General features: G+C 60.1%; 1 protein-coding gene and 1 long non-coding RNA gene across 16 annotated transcripts; one reads left to right on the top strand and one right to left on the bottom strand.

The window, feature by feature from the left end:
- The first annotated feature begins 325 nt into the window (after positions 1-325).
- LOC101706250 (uncharacterized) lies at positions 326-9,326 on the top strand. 12 transcript variants are annotated; one of them, XR_002396469.2, is made up of 7 exons: positions 326-506; positions 655-755; positions 1,963-2,149; positions 3,802-4,150; positions 5,571-5,684; positions 5,856-5,931; positions 6,849-9,326. It is a non-coding gene; the product is annotated as an uncharacterized LOC101706250 (long non-coding RNA). The 12 variants fall into 12 exon arrangements; XR_015439706.1 differs by adding an exon at positions 902-1,832 and having other exon boundaries at positions 339-506; positions 4,008-4,150; positions 5,571-5,931; XR_015439704.1 differs by adding an exon at positions 902-1,832 and having other exon boundaries at positions 339-506; positions 5,571-5,931.
- Positions 9,327-10,270: 944 nt separating this feature from the next.
- Positions 10,271-17,900, bottom strand: Nsmf (NMDA receptor synaptonuclear signaling and neuronal migration factor). Of its 4 annotated transcripts, none has more exons than XM_087182621.1 (15): positions 17,648-17,900; positions 17,503-17,564; positions 16,513-17,013; positions 15,576-15,651; positions 14,592-14,660; positions 13,745-13,797; positions 13,233-13,322; positions 12,692-12,930; positions 12,353-12,436; positions 12,204-12,237; positions 12,044-12,114; positions 11,700-11,779; positions 11,514-11,616; positions 11,345-11,420; positions 10,271-11,271 (listed from the first exon to the last, which is right to left on the bottom strand). In XM_087182621.1, the coding sequence occupies exons 1-15, from the start codon at positions 17,716-17,718 to the stop codon at positions 11,174-11,176; spliced, it is 1,707 nt and encodes a 568-aa protein (XP_087038747.1). In that variant the 5' UTR covers positions 17,719-17,900; the 3' UTR covers positions 10,271-11,173. The 4 variants fall into 4 exon arrangements, with proteins under 4 accessions (XP_087038747.1, XP_004848774.1, XP_087038748.1 ...); XM_004848717.3 differs by having other exon boundaries at positions 12,692-12,816; XM_087182622.1 differs by lacking the exon at positions 14,592-14,660 and having other exon boundaries at positions 17,648-17,895.
- Positions 17,901-18,015: the final 115 nt, after the last annotated feature.

Here is an 18,015-nt window from a genome sequence, read left to right as displayed (position 1 = left end):
ACAAGCCATGCCTGGAGTGAGTTTGGCCTAGGCTGTCTGTGGAGAGCGGTGTTAGCCATAGAGGCTCCATGTTAAATCTTACCCTCCATTGTACAGAGCTAGGAGTCTATGTTATGAGGAACCCCGTCCTTGCCAACTTAGATGTTTACCTTTAGAAATTGTCCTGGAAACATGATGAACGTTCTGTAACCCTGAGAAACAAGAAAGCCCACGAAGGTGGGGAATTTCCAAAGAGCTAGAGAACAAGGAAGCAGGTGTCTTTGGATAAGGGTCATGATTAATGACCAAGCTCACCTGTGCTATAAAGGGAAGGAGAAAAATAAACGGGCACTCTCGGTCTCTCTGGGAGCCCTCCCGACTCTATTTCTGTGTCTTTCTTTTTCCTCATCCTCACTCCCCCATTCAGGTGCTGTTCGACAAGTGACGGCGGACTCCATCAGCTGTCATCCTACCTGGCCACCTGTGGTGACTTTGTACCCCTCCATGGGCTTTCTGTCTTTGCCCAGGTCTGCCTCCTCAAGTCCTACAGCTGCTACTAACTGTTTCCCACAACTGCTTGTCATGGCCTGACGTGAGACGTGTAGCTCAATGCTGTGGGTATCTGTAATTAAGACTGGGAATAAAAGTGCCTGACTGTCTGCTCGTGGTTACCAGGTGAAATCCAGAGTGCGCAGTGAGGTAAAGCTGAGCTCCTCAACACATCCCCACACCGTGGAGACAGTGAAACAGCTTCGCACGTGTTCCCGCTCCTCTGGGTAAGAACTGGGCCTGCGCAATTCTCTACCTACCTCGAGAAGGTCACAAGACTCCACTTCAGGAGGGGTCCTGGCTGTTCTTGGGGAGGGAACACTGTTCAGAGAGGCCAAGCAGAACCTGAGGATTCGGCTTCCTCTGTCTCCAGCAGTCGACCAGCATCAGCTCCTGCCCACTGTGGGATCTGCCCTCTCAGCACCAGGCCTGGTTCAGTCGGGCCTGGGTCACAGGGCTCAGAGTGTCTGGGGAGGGTACCATACGGAGTCCCGGAGGAGGCACCAGCCAGGGTAGGGCTCCTCTCCCCTACATGGTACCCTAGCCACCTTCATTTACATCCTTTGTCAGAAACCAGTAAATGCAGGTGTTTTCCTGACTCCTGTGAGCCGCTACAGCCAGTTAGCAAACCTGAGGGGCATGGGGTTTATACTTGGTGGGTGAGAAGCACAGGCAAGACAAAGGGGGACTTTGGCTGGTTCCTGGGGTGCAGTGGTAGAGACTGGGCCCAGGAGGCAGTGTCAGAATGGAACTGGGGAGGGAACGCCAGGCTGGTGTCTGCCAGCAGGGAGACACGGGGTTGGCTGTGCTGTGAGCTCATAGGACATTTTCCTCCTGCTTCCTCAGACTGGCGTCAGGGAACGGGGGTGTGGAGTGGCCCTAGCTCACAGAAACCTGTGGTCTGGTCAGACAGGGTCTGAGAAGGTCCCCTGCAAGATGATGCACCTAGACTCCTGTGCTCATAGAACCAAGTTCCAGGTTAGCTGGACTCCTGAACTCTCAGGATGCGTCAGTCAGTAAGACACACAGAGATATAATAGGCACAAATTAAAAGTACTCACTCAAAGAAATAGAGTATGGGCCCTCAAAAAGAGAGGAGCCTTGGGATCGGCACTAGGCACACGTGTGGGCATGGGTGTCCTCAGATGGGCAATCTGGGATGCGCGCTCCTGTCTGCCAGGTCACCGTCGGGCGGCTGTATCGGGAAACATTTACCTGGGTTTGAAGTTGAGAGCCACTGTCCACTACAGTGCTGCTTCCTTGAGGATAAGTGCCATTCACAGGCGAAAAGAGCCAATTTGCAGGTGAAAGAGAGTTGCCCAAGCTTGTTGTATCTTGAGAGAAGAGAAAAAAATTAAAGTGGGTTCAAGCCCAGTAACTGGGCACAAAAGTACAATTTTAAAATCCCAGTTTTCCTTGTCTCCTCTCTGTCAGGCTTGATCTGCTCATGAGATGGTTAATGAACATGCTCTTTGATTCTGAGCTACAGTTTGACAAGATATAAAAACCACAGCAAAACAGGCAGCTAGGGCAGGTGCTGTCCCCGGCCAAAGCCAGGCCATCTCAGAGCAGACAGAACACAGGATAACAGCTATGAAGTACAGCATCTTTTCATTGCCACGTAAGTCACCTGAAAACATGCCTGCCTCAGTCACTGCATGGACCCCAACCTACACGTGACAGACGTGGCAGACCTCTCTTCCAGTGCCCCATAAAGCTTCCTGGCTTATCTCTGTTTGGGGCTGGTGGCCTCTGGCCTGCCGTCCGCCCACCTCTGCCCAGGCAAATGATGTCTGTGCCTCTTTGCTTTCACTGGCCTCTCGGGTGGTCCCACCCTCTATGCCACTTGTTATACTGTCTACCTACCTTTATTCCTCTTGTCCCACCTCAGGACCGCAGTGTCTGGCTGTCTGAGTTCTGCCCTTCTCCTAGAGGTCCCCTAGAGAGAAACTGCAGGAAGCAAATTACACAGACAGTAAAGACCTTTGTGTGTGTGTGTGGGGGGGGCCCAAAATAGTGTTTCCAGTTAAGTAAGGAAACAAAGACATCCACATCCGATCCAGCCAGCCTCGCCTGTGAGGTCTCAGACCGCCAGCCCCAGAGCGCAGTGGCGTTGGGGTCGCCCGCGTGTGCAGTCCTTCCACACCTGGGCCCCCGGCCCCCTAGGTCCAGAGTGAGGCTCCCGGAACTCCTGGGTGCCACGGCCCACGGCCCACGCCACACCTCAGGAAGGGAGATGCTCCCTAAGGACCCTGGTGCCCGGGCTGGGCCCAGCTCAATGAAGGGCTTCACTGTCTTCCCAGGTTTCTTCCATACGTTCCTCACATGACCTAAGCCTGGAGGAAACACTGACCATCTAGAAAGGACAGGGAGATGGTTTGCAATTCCAAAGTAATTTCTAAGCAAAACGTCCACAACCAGCATAACTACCCCGGCTTCCTAAACCCCAGGGGTAACTCTGTGAGTGTAAAAAGGCCACTAAGCTCGCTCTGGGTGCCGATGCTTTCGTGGCACTGCTCACCAGCCCCTCAAAGGCGTGGCGCGCTCTCTGTTTTCTTACCCCAAATTCTACCTGCGCTTCTGTCGACCACCCAGGGGTCTTGAGTGAACTCTTTCACCAAGGGCACGAAGACCAAAAATGTGAGGAGCTGCTTCCTTGGTGCATCAGGACCTGGCTTTCTGGTGACACTCTGGTCACCAAGAAGGCAGTCGGGGTGGGTGAAGGGCAAACACGGCACCAAGCGGGGTAGCTGCAAAGGCTGACTAGGGCAGACTGATCAAAGAGCGTGTTTGGGGCCATGTAGGACCCACAACCCTGTGAGCAGCCCCGGTGGCTGACCACAGCCCAGAGAGCAGCCAGCCAGGCAGCCTGGACAGAAGGCACTGAAAGGGCTGCTCACTCAGAAGGGGATGTGGGCCACCACCCACAGATGCCAAGTGTGGTACCCAGGTGGCAGCTGCCATGCTGTGCATCAATAAAGGCACCAAAGGGGACAATCTCAGACACCCTAAATGTAACACAAGGCTCGGGTGTGAAGGGGGAGGAGCAAAGGGAAGTTGGTAGGGTTCCAGCTGGGTGGAGCTGGGCACAGCTCCTTGCTGGAAACTTGGCCTGTGGACTTCGATCCCAGCCCCCACAGAAGCTACAAGCAGGTCCCTCGCACCAGCCCTTCCGCCCCCAGCAGGGGAGGCTCCGTGTGAGCACCTTGGGCCTTCCTCCCCAGATTCACTGCAGAAAGGCTCCGGCCTGCTACTTTGGGTGTCTCTCTGCAGCTCTTCACAGGCTGCCTGGAGTTGAGGAGCTCACCCAGGCCGGGCCCTCTCTGACCAGCATCTGAACAGGATCCTGAGCCCTCTATCCAGAGATCCCTCGGCCTCAGGAGTCTCAGTCCCCCACAGCCCAGTTCACAGCCAGTGCTGTGGTCGAGGGAGTGCTTGACATGGGGTTGTCTGACCTGACTACTGCACAACCCGAGCAGAGTTTGAGAAGCCTCTCGTGTTGGCTGTCCTGGCCTCCCTGGGCCCATAGATGAGCTGAGGACCATCACAGCTGCTCCAGGAAGGTGGAGAATGTAGGAAGATGGATATGAAGAAATGGCGTAAAACTCAGCAAAAGAAAGAGGTGAGCCACAGGGGTCGCCCTAGCAGAGTGGAAATACCTAGATGGTCACTAAGAAATGGGGTGAATAAATGGACTTTAATGGGGAGGGTCCCAACGAAGCCACAGTCAGGCAGTGGACAAAAACATGCAGTGTTCCTGAGCCCAGTCCACAAGTTTATCCTGCAAAAAGCCAAAGTCAGAGAGATGAGTGTTGAGAGAGAAAGACCTAGTCAAGGCCAAGGAGCGGAAAAGCAGCTTTGCTCGCAAATCAACTTCCCAGCTCCAAGGGGTTGAGGGGCTACAGACGCGGGAAGAAATGATGCCAGTGAGAGGGGCTAAGGAAGGGGAGGAACATCCGGGGCTTTTCTGGGAGCAGGCAGGGGCCTTCCAGGAACACAGGCGCCGCCCTGCCCCACTTGGGGTCAGTATTTCCGGCATGCCAGAGACGGGGGTCCTTACCCTAGCAGGGGGGAGAGGCAGACCAGTCCAGGTCAAGGTGACCCTGGATCAGGACCTGGACAAAATGTTTCTAGTGAGCAGCGTATCCACCTGCAGAGCTGAGCAGAAGCCAGCCCAGCGGTTAAGGAGCAAAGGAGATGGACCCAGCGTGAGGGCGGGTCGTCCTTCCCGTCACCCCTCAGACATCCACAGGCAGAAGGGAGGAGGCAGTGTCTTCTGCACGAGTGGCCTCGGGTCCCTGAAAAGTAACCTAGGCAACCGGCATCGGCACCACAGCACACTGAGTGGGAGGCTGCTGTATGGCGCAGTTGGACGACCTCCAAAATCAGTGATCTGCAAGTCAGCAAAGACCAAGTGAAGCCAGAGGTTTCTCTGGGGTTTTCCTTGGTGACAGCAGGAGAGGTGGTGTCCTGGGACATACCTCCTGCATTGTAGCCCTGTAACTTTCCCTGAGTGTAACTGCAGGGACCGACATCGTATTTGAACGGGCTGTTTCCCCACCTGGTCCTGAGAAGTGGAAGGCAGCTGGACTGGGTGGTGAGCACTTGCCTGGCATGTGCAAGGTCCTGGGTTCATCCCCAGCACTGTAAAGACAAAAAGCAAACAAAAACAGCCAAAACACAGAATGGAAGACGTGTAAGCCCACCCTTCCATCAGTGTTACTTATATTGGACTTGCAGGTGGGCGCAGGTGAGGTGGCAGAGCCCATCGTGGACTGTCCTCCGAGCCCTGGCGGGCTGTCAGTGGGCCTGTGTGCACCTCCCAGTGAGAAGCAGTGGACTAGGGGCCAGGGATTTAACTCAGGGGTTTGGCCACCTGCCTTGAAAGCACAGAGTCCCGAGTTTGATCCCCAGTACCGGAAAAAAAAAAAAAAAAGAAAAAAAGAGAGAGAGAGAACCAGTGGACTACAGACTGGAGCTGCCTGCCCTGGGACATTAACTGAGAAAGCCTCAAAGCATGAAATGTTTATTTTTTCTATCAGGTCTCACTGTGCTGCCCACGCTGGTCTTGAACTCTTGCGCTCAAGTGATTCTCCTGCCAGACATGCCTGGCTTCATGGAATAATCTGGAAGCCTGAAGCACCACGACGTTGTGGGTAATGCCAGGAGACACTCTCATGGGGTGGCACTGCCCAGAAGCAAATTGGATGTGGCTCACATAGGGTGCTGTGGCCAGGGACTCTGCCCAGAAGTGTTCCCACTGCACAGGCACCTGTGGGTTCCACTGCCCTTGGAGGGCACCCAGCCCTGGCTTTCTGTTAACCCAGCTGGAGCTGCCATTCCGAGAGCCAAGAACCAGAGCCTGGAGCCAGTCTGCCCAGAGGAGAAGATGCCCAGCCCCAGGTAGCACCGACCTGAGCAGAGGCCCCTGATGCTGGGCCTAGGCACGGTCTGCCTGCTGGGGACACTCAGAGCCCCTGGGGTTGGGCTGCTGACAGGAACCGTTGATGCCATCAGAAGAGCCTCCAGGTGCTGTCACTTCTTGTGGCTGCCTGGCTCCCCAGCGAGTGCTGTGGGGCCCTCAGCAGTGCAGAGGTGGACGCAGCCAGAACCTCACATGGGCAGAGACCTGGGCTGAGGGGACTCAGCCAGCTGTGACACTGCCATGGGTCCTAGCAAGAGCAGACCTTACTCTGGGTTGGTGAGGGAGACAGTGCAGGGGTCTGGGCCCTGAGGGTTGCTTCTTCCAGCACCTGTGAGGGCGGGCGTCTCCCTGAGTGGCAGGTGGAGAAGTGGTGGCAGCAGCGGAGAGGCTGTTGTCTAAGAGGAGACCTGGCATCACGGGGAAGCACACCCTCCAGGGAGCTGAGAAGGTCCTGCCAGCCTCCTTGGTCTCCCAAAGGCAGAGAGAGCCCTGTGACAAGGAGGATGCCCTTTCTCTCTCCCGCCTGCCTGACACAGGGCCACCAGCATGCAGGACTCCCACTTGGGTGCAGGAAGTGGGGAGGACTCCTGAGCAGGGTGCTGCAGCTGCACCCTCTCTCCCAGCCACATCAGGGTTCATGGAAGTTGGCCCTCGGCTGCTGCCTTGCTGTCCAGCACGGGACGTAGGGAGGCTCCTGCTGGCTGGCCCTGTGGCCTGCCTCAGCCCCACAAAGCGGCCACTGCCGTCCCTGCCACACATAAGCAGAGCAGCAGCAGCAGAGCCAAGGGGGAGGGAGGAGACCCAGAGTGCAGATGGCACTGTCCCTCGTTCTGTGACACCAGTGCCAGGCAGCGTGAGGCTGTCTGCTGAGATTGCTCTTTCCTTTGCATCCCAGCAAGATTCCATGTACCCTGCAAACTCGTGCAGCCGTGCCCCAAGAGACACATTCATTCCATGACGATGGAGGTGACTCATCGCCAGCGCCAGAGCTGGACTCCGGAACTGCTGCAGTCTTTTGAGCTGTGTCCTTCTGATGTGCGGTATCTAAATCTGAAAAGCAGGGCAGCCTAGGGCATTATACATGTGTTCAGCTGTGGCTCCTAGCTCTTACCTCCTTTCCCAGGCAGGCCCTAGAAACTAGAGTTTTCCCATGAAACCCAAAAGGACAAGGTTCAGCAAGCTTCAGGATGGCTGAACTTGTGGGGTCCCAGGAGGGTGTGGTAGCCCATGCCATGCGTCTGTGCATCTCTCCTCTGTATCCTTTGATCGCTGGTAAATGCAGTTCTGCCCGAGTTCCACGGGCAGCTTTAGCAAATTAATCAAACCTGAGTGGGGGTGTGGGCACCCAGGCTTATGCCTGTTGGCCAGAGGATGGGGCTGTGGCTGGTATCTGAAGTTGAAGGACAGCCTTAGGGACAGAGTAGCCTTGCACTGGGCCCTTCCAGGATGAGGCTTGGAACACAAACGACAACCACATGAGCCCGAGGGAGAAGGCTGCGTCTGCTGCTCCAGGAGAGCAGTGCAGCGGGACTCGCCCTGCGACAGGACCTGAGTGCAGGGCCCACTGCTCGAGCTGCTGTCCCTCTGCGCTGACTTGCAGCTGTGCACAGCACGCTGTGCCTGTGTCCTTGGTCCTCGGCTGTTTGGATGCGGACGCCTTGTGTCATCTCCTTGAGTGTGCCCTGTTTAGGCTGCTAACCTTCCCGCATTCCTGGGCTCATCCTTCACTGGAGCTGGGCTGCTTCCTTCTTCTGTTCTTCAAAGACTTTTCTCAGCATCGCCTCTCCCCCGCTTCTGGAGTTCCAATGACACACTCTTCACACACCCTACCGACCCCGGGCTCCAGAGGCTATTCTCCTTCTCTTTCCCATCTTCATTCCTTCTTGCGAGATTTTCCCATTGGCCAGCTCAAGCTGTGGGCCTCCCCTTCTGCACCTCCACTTGCTGTTGAGTCTGGTGAGCCTGTCATTTTTGTCTGCCTTTTCAATGATGGTGATCATGTTTTCATTTCTAAAATTTCCAGGTGGCTCTATATCCTCGATTTCTTTTCAGGTACTTTCTAGTCTAATATTTAAGTGCTCAACATGGCTCCATTGAGCATTTCTGTACAGCTGCTTTAGAGCACTTGTTGGATAATTTCACACCTTGTCCTCCTGCACTGGGTTCCTGAACATGGCTGGTCAAGATGCTGAGCGATCCTGATTTGCAATGTTTTGAATCTTTCTTTGAGACTCTGGGTCTTTCATCCACCACACGGAGACTGCTGGTCTTAGCCTTGGTAGGCAGTGGACTTAAGGTCAGTTTCCTTCTCCAACTGTTTGGGGCACCATCTGGTTTGGCTGGTGCAGACCCCAGAGTGCTGGGTCTGAGGGGGCCAAATCAACTCCACTGACACACACACACACACACACACACACACGCCCATGCTGAAGCAAGGGCTCACAATTCTGTGGGTAGTTTTCTGGTATTTTCCAGCCCCACAGCTTCTGACTCCCTTCCCAGCCTTCAAGTCAGGAGGTAGAGGTGGTGGTGGACATAGGGGTGACAGAGGAGCTGACCCACCTGTCAGCAGGTCCTCCTGGGCCACGTGGTCACCTGCAGAAGCACCACACACAGCAGGGATATGAGTGCCACTGCTCCCTCCACTGTCCACCATCATTTGCTCTCCCATGGGGCTTTTCTTCATCTTCCAGGACTGGCACCACACCTTGGTCTGCCTCAGTGCCCCTTATGGAGGATGCTCTGCTGGGCGTGTGGCCGGCAAGGGGTGCCCAGGGTGTCTGTCTGGAGCCACGTGGAAAGCCTACATGGGCAGCTCAGGGCCTTTGCACCCAGGAGCATGAGGCAGAGTGGGCAGGGTGATCAGCGAGGGCAGCCTCTGCCCTGTGTCCCAAGGCCTCCTCAGGAGGGAGAGTGCACGAAGCAGATGGGCAGGAGGCCACTTATTATTGCTTCCAGCAGGTGGTGTCTGGGCCTCTAGCTGCTGGACCAGGCTTCCTCCTGAGTGGGAGCCACCTGAACAACTCTCTTTCCCAAGGATGCTGCTCCAGGACCTGCCGTGTGCTCACGGGGACAACACTGTGGCAGGCAGTGGCCACCTCCAGGACAATGGACACTGTGAGCTTCACTGTGGGAGATGCAGAAGATGCCACCAGCACCAGTGTCCCCGTCCTTGAAGGGTCCGACCATGGGCAGGAAGGACACCTGGCCACTCTCCTCAGCACTCATGGAGTTCAGCCTTCTCTCACCTTTGCTGGCACCCAGTTCCCGCCTGTCTCATCCTGTCTTGCCCATCTTCCCTACTGCTACTGTCTTCCTCTTATTGCCTATAAACTTTACATATTAAAGTCAGTAGTAATAGATTAATCCCTAAGCTCTTGCGTGTGTTACAAATGTTTCTGTCCCAATTGTTCTTTAGGTGTAAGAAGTGGGGGACAGCCAGGGCACCCACCCGCTCCGCCTCGCCTGCACCCTGCCTGCCTCGTGCCCCAGGATCGCTGGGTTCCGCCCTCGCGGCTCCCCGCCTTCTGACTTTTACTCAAGCGTTGCTCCTTGGTGGCTGTGGGAATGAAACCTTGAAAGCCACACATCAGACTCCAGCCTGCTCAGCAACCCCAGGACTGTGTGGGGCAGAAGCACCTGCTAAAGCAGCCCAGGCTCCCCAGCCTGAGCCTGCAGGGTGCCCAGGAGGCCCAGGGGCAGGGCACTGTGTGCTCCAGGGTTGGGCACAGGAGAGACAGCTGAATCACAGTGGTTCCCTAAGTCACTTTAAGAGCACAGGCAACCAAATAAGCGGAAGCACATGGACATTTGACATTTCACCTAACTTCCAGAGGCTTACATACTCACTGGCATCAGACTGTTCCCTCCCCTGGATGCACCCCACCACCCCACAGCTGGCCTTAGGCCTGCAGAGGTGGCTACCACCCCCTCCCCAACCAGTGGCTGTGGCCTGGACACCGGCCATGGCCAGCCAGTCCTGGGGATACTCCTTGGCTTCCTGCTGAGCAGAGGCACAGGGTGCCTGAGGGTGCAGGCAGCCTTGCTCGGTGCCTAGGGAGGGGCACAGGTGGCTAGAGGGCACCGTCTCTGCACTTGGCCCTTTCCTGGGACATGCTCCCCAGCCCCGTGGGACTCTCCATCTCCCGACACTGACGGCAGACCTGTGCCGGGGGCCCCATGCCCCACCATGTCATGTGGCCGTGAGGTGGAGTCAGGGGGCCCCACCCTGCCAGACCAGGGTGAGCAGGAAGCTGTCGTAGCAGTGACCTCAGGCCAGTGGGCACATGGTGGGCACTGACAGAGACCACACGTAGCCGCAGCAGAGGATCAGGTTTAATGGTCACTCTAGGGGTATCGTACATTGTTTAGAGCCCAGCCCCATCTCTGGCCAGGGACACAGGCAGGTGCTCTTGGCCCTGGGCTCTGCAAAAGGGGGGCCTGCCCCCAAGCCCCAGCTATGTACAAGAGCGCCCACCTGTGGGCCCCGGGCACGGCGGAGGAGAGTGGAGTCGGGGACCCCTGCCACCACCAGCTCCTTGGCCTCAGGCCTGGAGTGCTGGGGCTGGTAGCATCCCGCACGGTTCTCACCCTCCAGGGCCCAGCCCAGCCCGTCCTCTGTGTGGGGAGGAGACCTCCAACCAAGGCCAGCAAAAGCGAGAGCTGCTGGGCTCAGGGCAATGGGCGTGACCCTAGCCCGTACCGCCTCCTGCTGCCAGCTGCCCCTTGCCAGGCCTAGCGCTGGCCGAGGTCAGTGAGCAGGGTGTCGGGGCGGGGGGGAGCTAACAGACGGGCCACCCTGGTGCTGGTGATCAAATACGGCAGGGCTGAGAGGCTGGGCTAAGAGGACCTGGACACACACTGGACTGGGCCGGGTAATCTATGCCGTAACTAGTAGCATAGTGCTAGACTAGTTAACTAGTAATGCTGCTTCCCTTCAGATTGTTTCAGGGGCATAAGAAATTGCACTTATTTCTATGAACCCCAAGGAGGGGATTTCAACACTGCAGCCTCCAGGCGAGGCTTGGCAGGTTGGTGCCCCAGCCGCTGAGTGTCTGCCGGCCCGGGACTGCAGCCGTGGGGCCATGGGCGCAGTGAGGACCGGACCCCATGAGAACCTGAGTGACCCCTGGGGCCCCTGAAGAGCTCTGGGCAAGACCAGGGCCACGTGTCCTGGGTGCAGCGGCCGTGGCCTGGAGGTGGCTGTCGTGGCCCGGGCCCTCACAGGACCTCATCGAGGTCCAGCAGCTTCGAGTGCTGGCGGCTCTTCCACAGGCGGTAGAGCCGGAAGTCGAAGTAGGTCTCGATCATGTGCTTCCCTGTGCAGGAGAGCAGGGTGGGCTCAGGGCTGGGCGGGACCACCACGCCTGTGGCTGGTGGCGGGACTCTCACCTTGGGCAGACAGCTCCAGGGGGGACTCGAAGGTGACCCTGCAGGGAGCCATGAGGTTCCTGAGGTTCTGGAACAGCTGCAAGAGGGGGCAAGCTGTGAGCTGCGGCACAGGCCCGGAAGACCCAAGGTGGGAAGGACGGGAAGCACCCCCTGCTGGCCTGGGCCGTACCTTCTCCCCATTGGGGTTCCCCAGGATGTAGCAGCCCATGACATGGATGACATTCGGCTCTGGGTTCACCTTGCTCATCAGGCGGCTCAAGCGCTTCCAGAAGCTGGTGGGGGAGGGCCCAGGGGCCTTAGCCCAGGCCCCGGGACTGCCTTGAGCCTCCCCAGCCCAGGACACCCGCCCTCTCACTGGATCAGGTCCTCCTCCTTCTCCACTTTGGCAAAGGTGGCCACCTTGTTCTTGAGCAGATAGAGGTGTCCAGGGCCTCCCTGCAAGAGGCTGTGGGTTAGGCCTCCAGGGGCCAGAGGGAGGTGTCCTGCACCTGCCCCCACATCAACCAGTAGGCATACAGGCACCACCCACGCACACCCAGGACGGATGCACGCACGCACACAGACCATACACCAGACACACACACACACACACACGCACGCACGCACGCGCGCACACGCACACACTCGTGAGGCATGACCCCGGCCGCCTTCCCCACCACACTGGTGCCTCCCTGGTGGGAAGCGAGGGCTGGGCCCCACCTGACAGAATATCAGCATCTTCCAGATCTTGGCCCCTTTGTGATACACGTTCAGCTTCTTCTCTATCTCCTCTGTGGACAGGAGGTATGAGCACTGCGCCAGCCAGTGCGGCCCCCTCCCCCCAGCCAGCAATCAGACATCAGGCCAGCAGGACACATACCCAGGATGTCCTCGAAGGTTGCGTGCTCGTGGTCCTAGGGACAGGTGGGCCATGTATCAGAGCCCCTGCAAACCCCACAGAACCTCTGGGCACCGGGGGGGCGGTGACTGGGGCCCAGGGGAGCAGGGACCACCAGGCAGGACGCTCACATAGAGGATGGGGATGATGGAGGGGTCGTCCCTGCGGATGATGGTGGGGATGTACTCGGCTTTGGGCACCTTGGAGGAGATGAGCTGCAGAGACAAGAGAGCTGCTCGGCGACTGCCCAGACCCATCCCACAGCGGAGGAGCACCCTGGGAGGCTGCCTCCCTCCACAACCCACGGTGCAGCCTGGATGTCCTCCCAAACCCCAAGGGAGCTGAGAGCAGAGGCCCTGGTCCCCAGGCAGTGGAAGGCAGAGGCCAACAGCCCTCAGCCCCTATCCCCGGCAGCCTGCGGAGCACGAGGGGAGCCCAGCAAAGGCTCAGCGCGCCCAGGAGGGCCTCACCATAACCTTGGGCGGCAGGAAGCCCTCCGTGTTGCAGGCCATGGCCTCCAGGCCCTTCTCCGTTTCCCAGTCCAGGTCTTCACAGGCCTCGTCCAGGGTGCAGTGTGAGCTCTGAAGGTCACTGCCTGGGAGGCAGAAGGGGTCACCGAGACAGCGGCCTCGCTGCCCACAGAGCCCGCAAGCCGCGTCCTGGAGGGTCTTGGGGGTGGTAGGAGGGTTGTGTGAGGTGAAGGACAAAGCTGCCAGCACCGATGGGGAAGAGGGGACACGCAGTTGGAGGAGGCGAGCCACACGCAGGAGTCAGGCTTGGCCGGGCGGGTGCCAGGCTCCGAGGGCAGCAAGCACAGCCCCGCAGGACCCTGCCCCGGGTGATGCAGCCCCCAGTTACCCTGCCTGCAAGGTCAGCGTGGTGGGCACCCGTCCCACAGGCGGTTCTGAGGCTCAGGGGCACAAGCGCAGAAGCCGAGCAGTGCTGGGTCCCTGGCCAGACCTGGGGCCTCAGGACTCTGGGGAGGGGCTGACGGCCCACCCGGACACCTACTGTCTCGGGAGTCATGGGAAGTGTCGGCTTTCATGGGGGTGGGGTCGCTCCAGGACCGGCTGAAGCTCCGCTCCCGCCGCTCAGCGAACGCTGCAGGGAGAGCACAACCCCATCAGATGGGGCGGTCCAGGGAGCAGGCCTGGCGGGGCTGCAGGAGGTGGGGTTGTCGGAAGGGCTGAAAGCCTAGTGGGTGGGAGCTGGTCACAACAACAGACGACAACCAGTGGCCAGCTGGGCGCAGGGACAGGAGCCAGAGGCAGTGGGGACCTGGCCCAAGGACACCACTGGGCAGGCCTGGGGAGGCTGTGTGTATGTGAGGGGTGTGCAGCTCCAGGGAGAGGCCAGGGCCTGGGCGGGGCTGAAGACAGGGCTGGGGGTGAGGCCTGCAGGGGCGGGGCCTGGGCTGAACCCTGGGGGTGCCGGGCTGGAGGGGGGCCTGGGACCTCAGTCTTCCCAGCAAGCACCGCCTCGGCCAAGCACAGAGCTGCCCCCCCCCCGCCCCGGGGTCTTACTCTGGGCCTTTACCCGCCGACTGCCAACCATGCGCAGGTGCTTGCGGAAGTTCCTAGGGGAGGAAGCATTGGGCGATGGGGTCTTGGGCGGCAGCCCCTGCCCACCCGGCCCTGACCTTGTCAGGGCTCTGCTTTCAGCTCCCTCCCGGAGGCCCTGTGCCCTCCCAGTGCCCACCCACAGGCAAATCCCCCTCAGCCTCCTCCCTCAGGACCCTCCCACGCCTCTGCTTTGACCCAGAACAAGGGCACCCGCCTCCCAGGCAATCCTCCTTCCTCTGGGTGGTCCTCACAGGCTGTGCACAGGCACGCCCTCTGCTGACCCTAACATCCTGTCCCTGGGCCCACCCCACCCTGAACCCTGCAGCCACCCTTCTCAGGGGACCAAGGGCCACCTTCTGCACAGCAGCCAGGGCGATCTTGTCTGTACCACCTGCAGGCTGGACCAACCACAGGCGCCCACCCCTCCTGGGAAGCAGGTCCTCGCTTCCCCAAACCTTGTGCCAAGGCCCACTGTCTGAGATGGACAGACAAGCTTCCTGGGCACGCTGGTAGGAGCAGGGGAGGCGAGGCCTCGCTACAGCCCCAGAGCTCTGAGCTCCAGGCCCAGACAGACATGGGGAGCCAGCTGGCAGCAGCGCAACTGTCCACGAACCCTCAGAGTGCAGCTTCTGGGGCTGAGAGGAGCCCAGGACACACGGCATCTCGTGCCTGCCACGTCCCCAGAGCAGGGCCAGGCCAGTGGTCGCCACCGCCCTTTCCCCGTCAGGTCTGCAGGGCCAGGAGGGCCCAGGCCAGGCCAGTACAGACCAGAGACAGACCCTGGTGGCGAGTGGCTGGCAGGCCCTACCTCTGGATTACGGACGCGGAATCATTCTCCCGTTTCCGGCGCTTCCTCTCCGCGTAGCCCCTGAACACCCTGGGAAACCGTGGCAAGTCAGCACTGCCCTTGGCCAGAGGCAGGAGGGACACAGACGAGGGGACAGAGGCACAAACAGAAGGCCCGGCAGGGCATCCAAGGCCCCGCTCCCAGCACACCCTACTGTGGCCTCAGTGCCCACAGGCTGAGCACTCCATCCAGGCCCAGTTCCCTGGCCTGCACACACCTACTTGGGGGTGGTAGGGTCGCCCCAAGGATTCAGCTGTGCCCTCAGGCACAAGCTGCACAGGTACTTACGAGATGCTGAAGCCACAGCAGAAAGGGGCAGCATGAGAGAGAAGACACAGTGAGCCCAGACCCAGGCTTCCCTCAGCCCCCAGGGCCCCTGAAGTAAGTCCCCCTCCTGTCACTGCCTAGCAGGGTCCCTCACACCAGCTGCCAGCAGGATGCCAGCCAAGCAGCAGTAGCTGAGGAACTGGGCCCATGCCCAGGTGCTGATCCCAGTCAGCTGGCCTGGGCCAGTTCTGCAGAGGGACAGCAGTCTTCGGATGGGGCGGGGGGCTGCTCTGGCACCTCCTTGGAAGGGGAAACAGACACAGACCCCCAGGAAACCCCTCTGTTAAAACCACTGTGTCACACAGAACAAGAAGGGCACCCCTCACACACCCTGTGATGATGGTACCAGCTGTAGGCCTGAGTCATGTCCCTGAGGACATGAGGACAGACCACAGGGTCTGGGGGTGAGTGGGGGGCTGAGAGGGAGGAGAGGAAAAAAAGGGTCAGAGAGGTCAGGCCAGACAGGAGCTATGGAAGTGACAGCCCCCGGGGTCTCAGGCTTAGCAGGCTTGCTGGGGACCTGGCACCGTGGGACACCAGTGACTGTTCCCAAGCTGGCCCGGAGTCCAGCAAAGGTTCACCAGTGTCTCCTGGGCACCAGGCCCTTGTGGGACTCACGCTTGCATAGTTGTGGTTGCTGTATGGAAGCTGAACAGGTTCTCCTTGGGGAACCACGTGCGGATGGGAACGTCATCTGGGAGAGAGAAGGAACCAGGGCTGGTGTGGATCAGCGCCTGGAATCTGACCTGTCCCATTAGAAAGGGACTGGCCAGAGCCACAGAGTCAGGACAGCAGGGTGCCTGGAGTCCCCACAAGGGCTCCACTCGGCTCTGCACGCTCAGACACCCTGTGACTTGAGGCTTTGGTCCTTCCTCTTCTTAACTCCCTTTGGCTTCCCAGAATTTGAGGAGCATCTGTGAAGACAGTCTACTCCCAGAGGCGGCCAGGGAAATGGCCCATTCCACCTTCTTTGTGCATATGGTCTCGGGCCTTCTCTGATGCCTGACTAGACCTTCTTTTCAGATCCCTCCAGGACGAAGAGGTAGAGGCCAGCACCCACGGTGGACAGCACCTTGCTGAGGGCCCACCCCTTCCCAGGGCCCCTAGAACCCTGCCCAGAGCCCAGGCAAAGAGCTACTAGAAGCTTCCAGGAAGGCGCGTCTCTATAGGGCACCGCAGCTTAGACACAGCCCGCCTTGGAGGCTGACATCCCAGGCCCCAGGCAGCTCCTCAGGACTTCCTGCAGACAGCCCCTTCTTCCAATGGAGCCGTGCATTTTGCTAGCTCATGCCTGAAGATCCTCCCGGGCCCCCTCCTAAGGTAAGTGCTTCTTTCAGGAACCCAGTGCTGGGAGGGCCAAGCCAAATGTAGCCGAGCTCTGCTGAGGTGAGGGAGGCCTCAGCTTGGGGAGTGGAGGGTTGGTCACAGGAGCCTGTGAGGTTCCTCTGAGTCTGCCTGCCGCACACACCCTCCACCCATTCCCAGCCTCACAGTGCTTGTGGCTGTCTGGCTCCAGCGCGCCACCCAGACCTGCCCCTGGCCCCAAGACCCTCACCTGACACTCGATCGACGCTGTACATCCTCTCTAGCTTCTTGCGGCGGCCAGAGGCCTCCGGCAGCGGTGGCTGGTCCAGCCCAAAGGCCCGCGGGGAGGGCCCAGGGGCTAGCTGGGCACACGCAGGACATTCTTTGGAGCCCTGGCGGCTGCCTCCCCAGCTCTGGCAGGGCCTGCTGATGTCCTCACGGCTGCTGCCTGGGCTGGCTCGGAGGGGCTGGCTGTGGTGGTGAGGGTGCCGCTCCCGCTGCCGCTGCCCCTTCACCACTGCCAGCTCAATGGCCTCAGCCTCGGGGCCAGGCAGCAGGGCCGGCTCCCCTGAGATGGTGTACACACGGGGCTGAGGGCCCTCAGCAGCTGGCTTCCCGCTGACAGCCTCGTCTGAGAGGCTGCCCTCGTAGTGGCCATTGGAGACGAGGGACAGGCGGCGCTTGTTCTGAGGGGCTGGCTGCATCTCGGGAGACCCGTCGTGGCCAGAGTAGGCGTCAGCCAGCAGGTGGTCTGGGGAGAGACACCAGGTGAGCCCACAGCCTGCCAGCCTGTGGTGCCTGTCTCCAGGCGCACTGTGGGCAGGAGCCCCCACGGGCACTGAGCCTGATGTGGGGCTCAGGCTGCTGGAACCAGGTCTCTAGGAAAGGTGTTTCCCAGCCTCCCTGCCCTCCCATCTGGGTCTGAAGCCCTTGCGTGTGCACGGGGTGGGGTGACAGGTCTTGCTACCAGTGCATGCTTCTGGGGAGCAGGAACAAACAGCCCCTCTGCAGTCACACCGTGTGCCTGGTGCCAACTCCTCCCCTCCCCCCTGCCAGCTGGCCCCCGGAGACAGTAGTGCCAGCCCCGGGGGTGCCAGGCGGCCTGTTGCCATGCCAACGGCCCAGGCTGGGTGGGTGTCATGGTGATGAGTGATCGGAGCTCCTCCAGGGCCTGGGCCAGGCTAGGGCAGGGGCTACGAGGAGCAGAGTCGAGACCCCAGGCGCGCGATGCGCTGCCTACCTGCCCCGTTGCGGTTCTCAGGGTGACTCTGGGACAGGTACTCTCCAAACGCTCGGGCTGCGCTGCAGGGTGACAGAGGCAAGGTCGGCCCGGGCAAGACCCCGCCCCGCGCCCCGCGCCCCGCGCCCCAACCCGCCGCGCTCACCGCACTTTGGCCGCCACCGAGGACACGGCCTCGCTTCTCAGCGCCCTCCTCCTGGAGGCCGCGGCACCCATGGCCGCGGCCGCGCATCCCCCAGCCTCAGAGCGCGCCCCGCGCCCGCCGCCTCCGCCGGGGGAGCCGCGCCACGCCGCGGGTAGCGCTCAGGCTCGCGGTCGGAGTCCCGCTCTCGCTCAGACCCCGCATGGCCGCTCCGGGCGCTCCGCGCGTCCGCCGCCCGGGTGAGCTTGGCCGCCCGGGGCCGTGGCTCCGCCGTGCGTCACGCTAGGGGCGTGGCCTGCGCCGGCCCTGCCCCGTGACGTAGGGTGTGTGCGGTGCCTCCAGGGCCGCGGAGTTGGGACTAGGCCTTGTAA

Source organism: Heterocephalus glaber, unplaced genomic scaffold (genome assembly GCF_053883595.1).
Source record: "Heterocephalus glaber isolate CG9 unplaced genomic scaffold, H.glaber_assembly_v1.0 deba00001479, whole genome shotgun sequence".
Taxonomy (NCBI): Eukaryota; Metazoa; Chordata; class Mammalia; order Rodentia; family Bathyergidae; genus Heterocephalus; species Heterocephalus glaber.
Note: the sequence above shows the minus strand (reverse complement) of the source record. Positions and strands in the feature narration are given on the sequence as shown.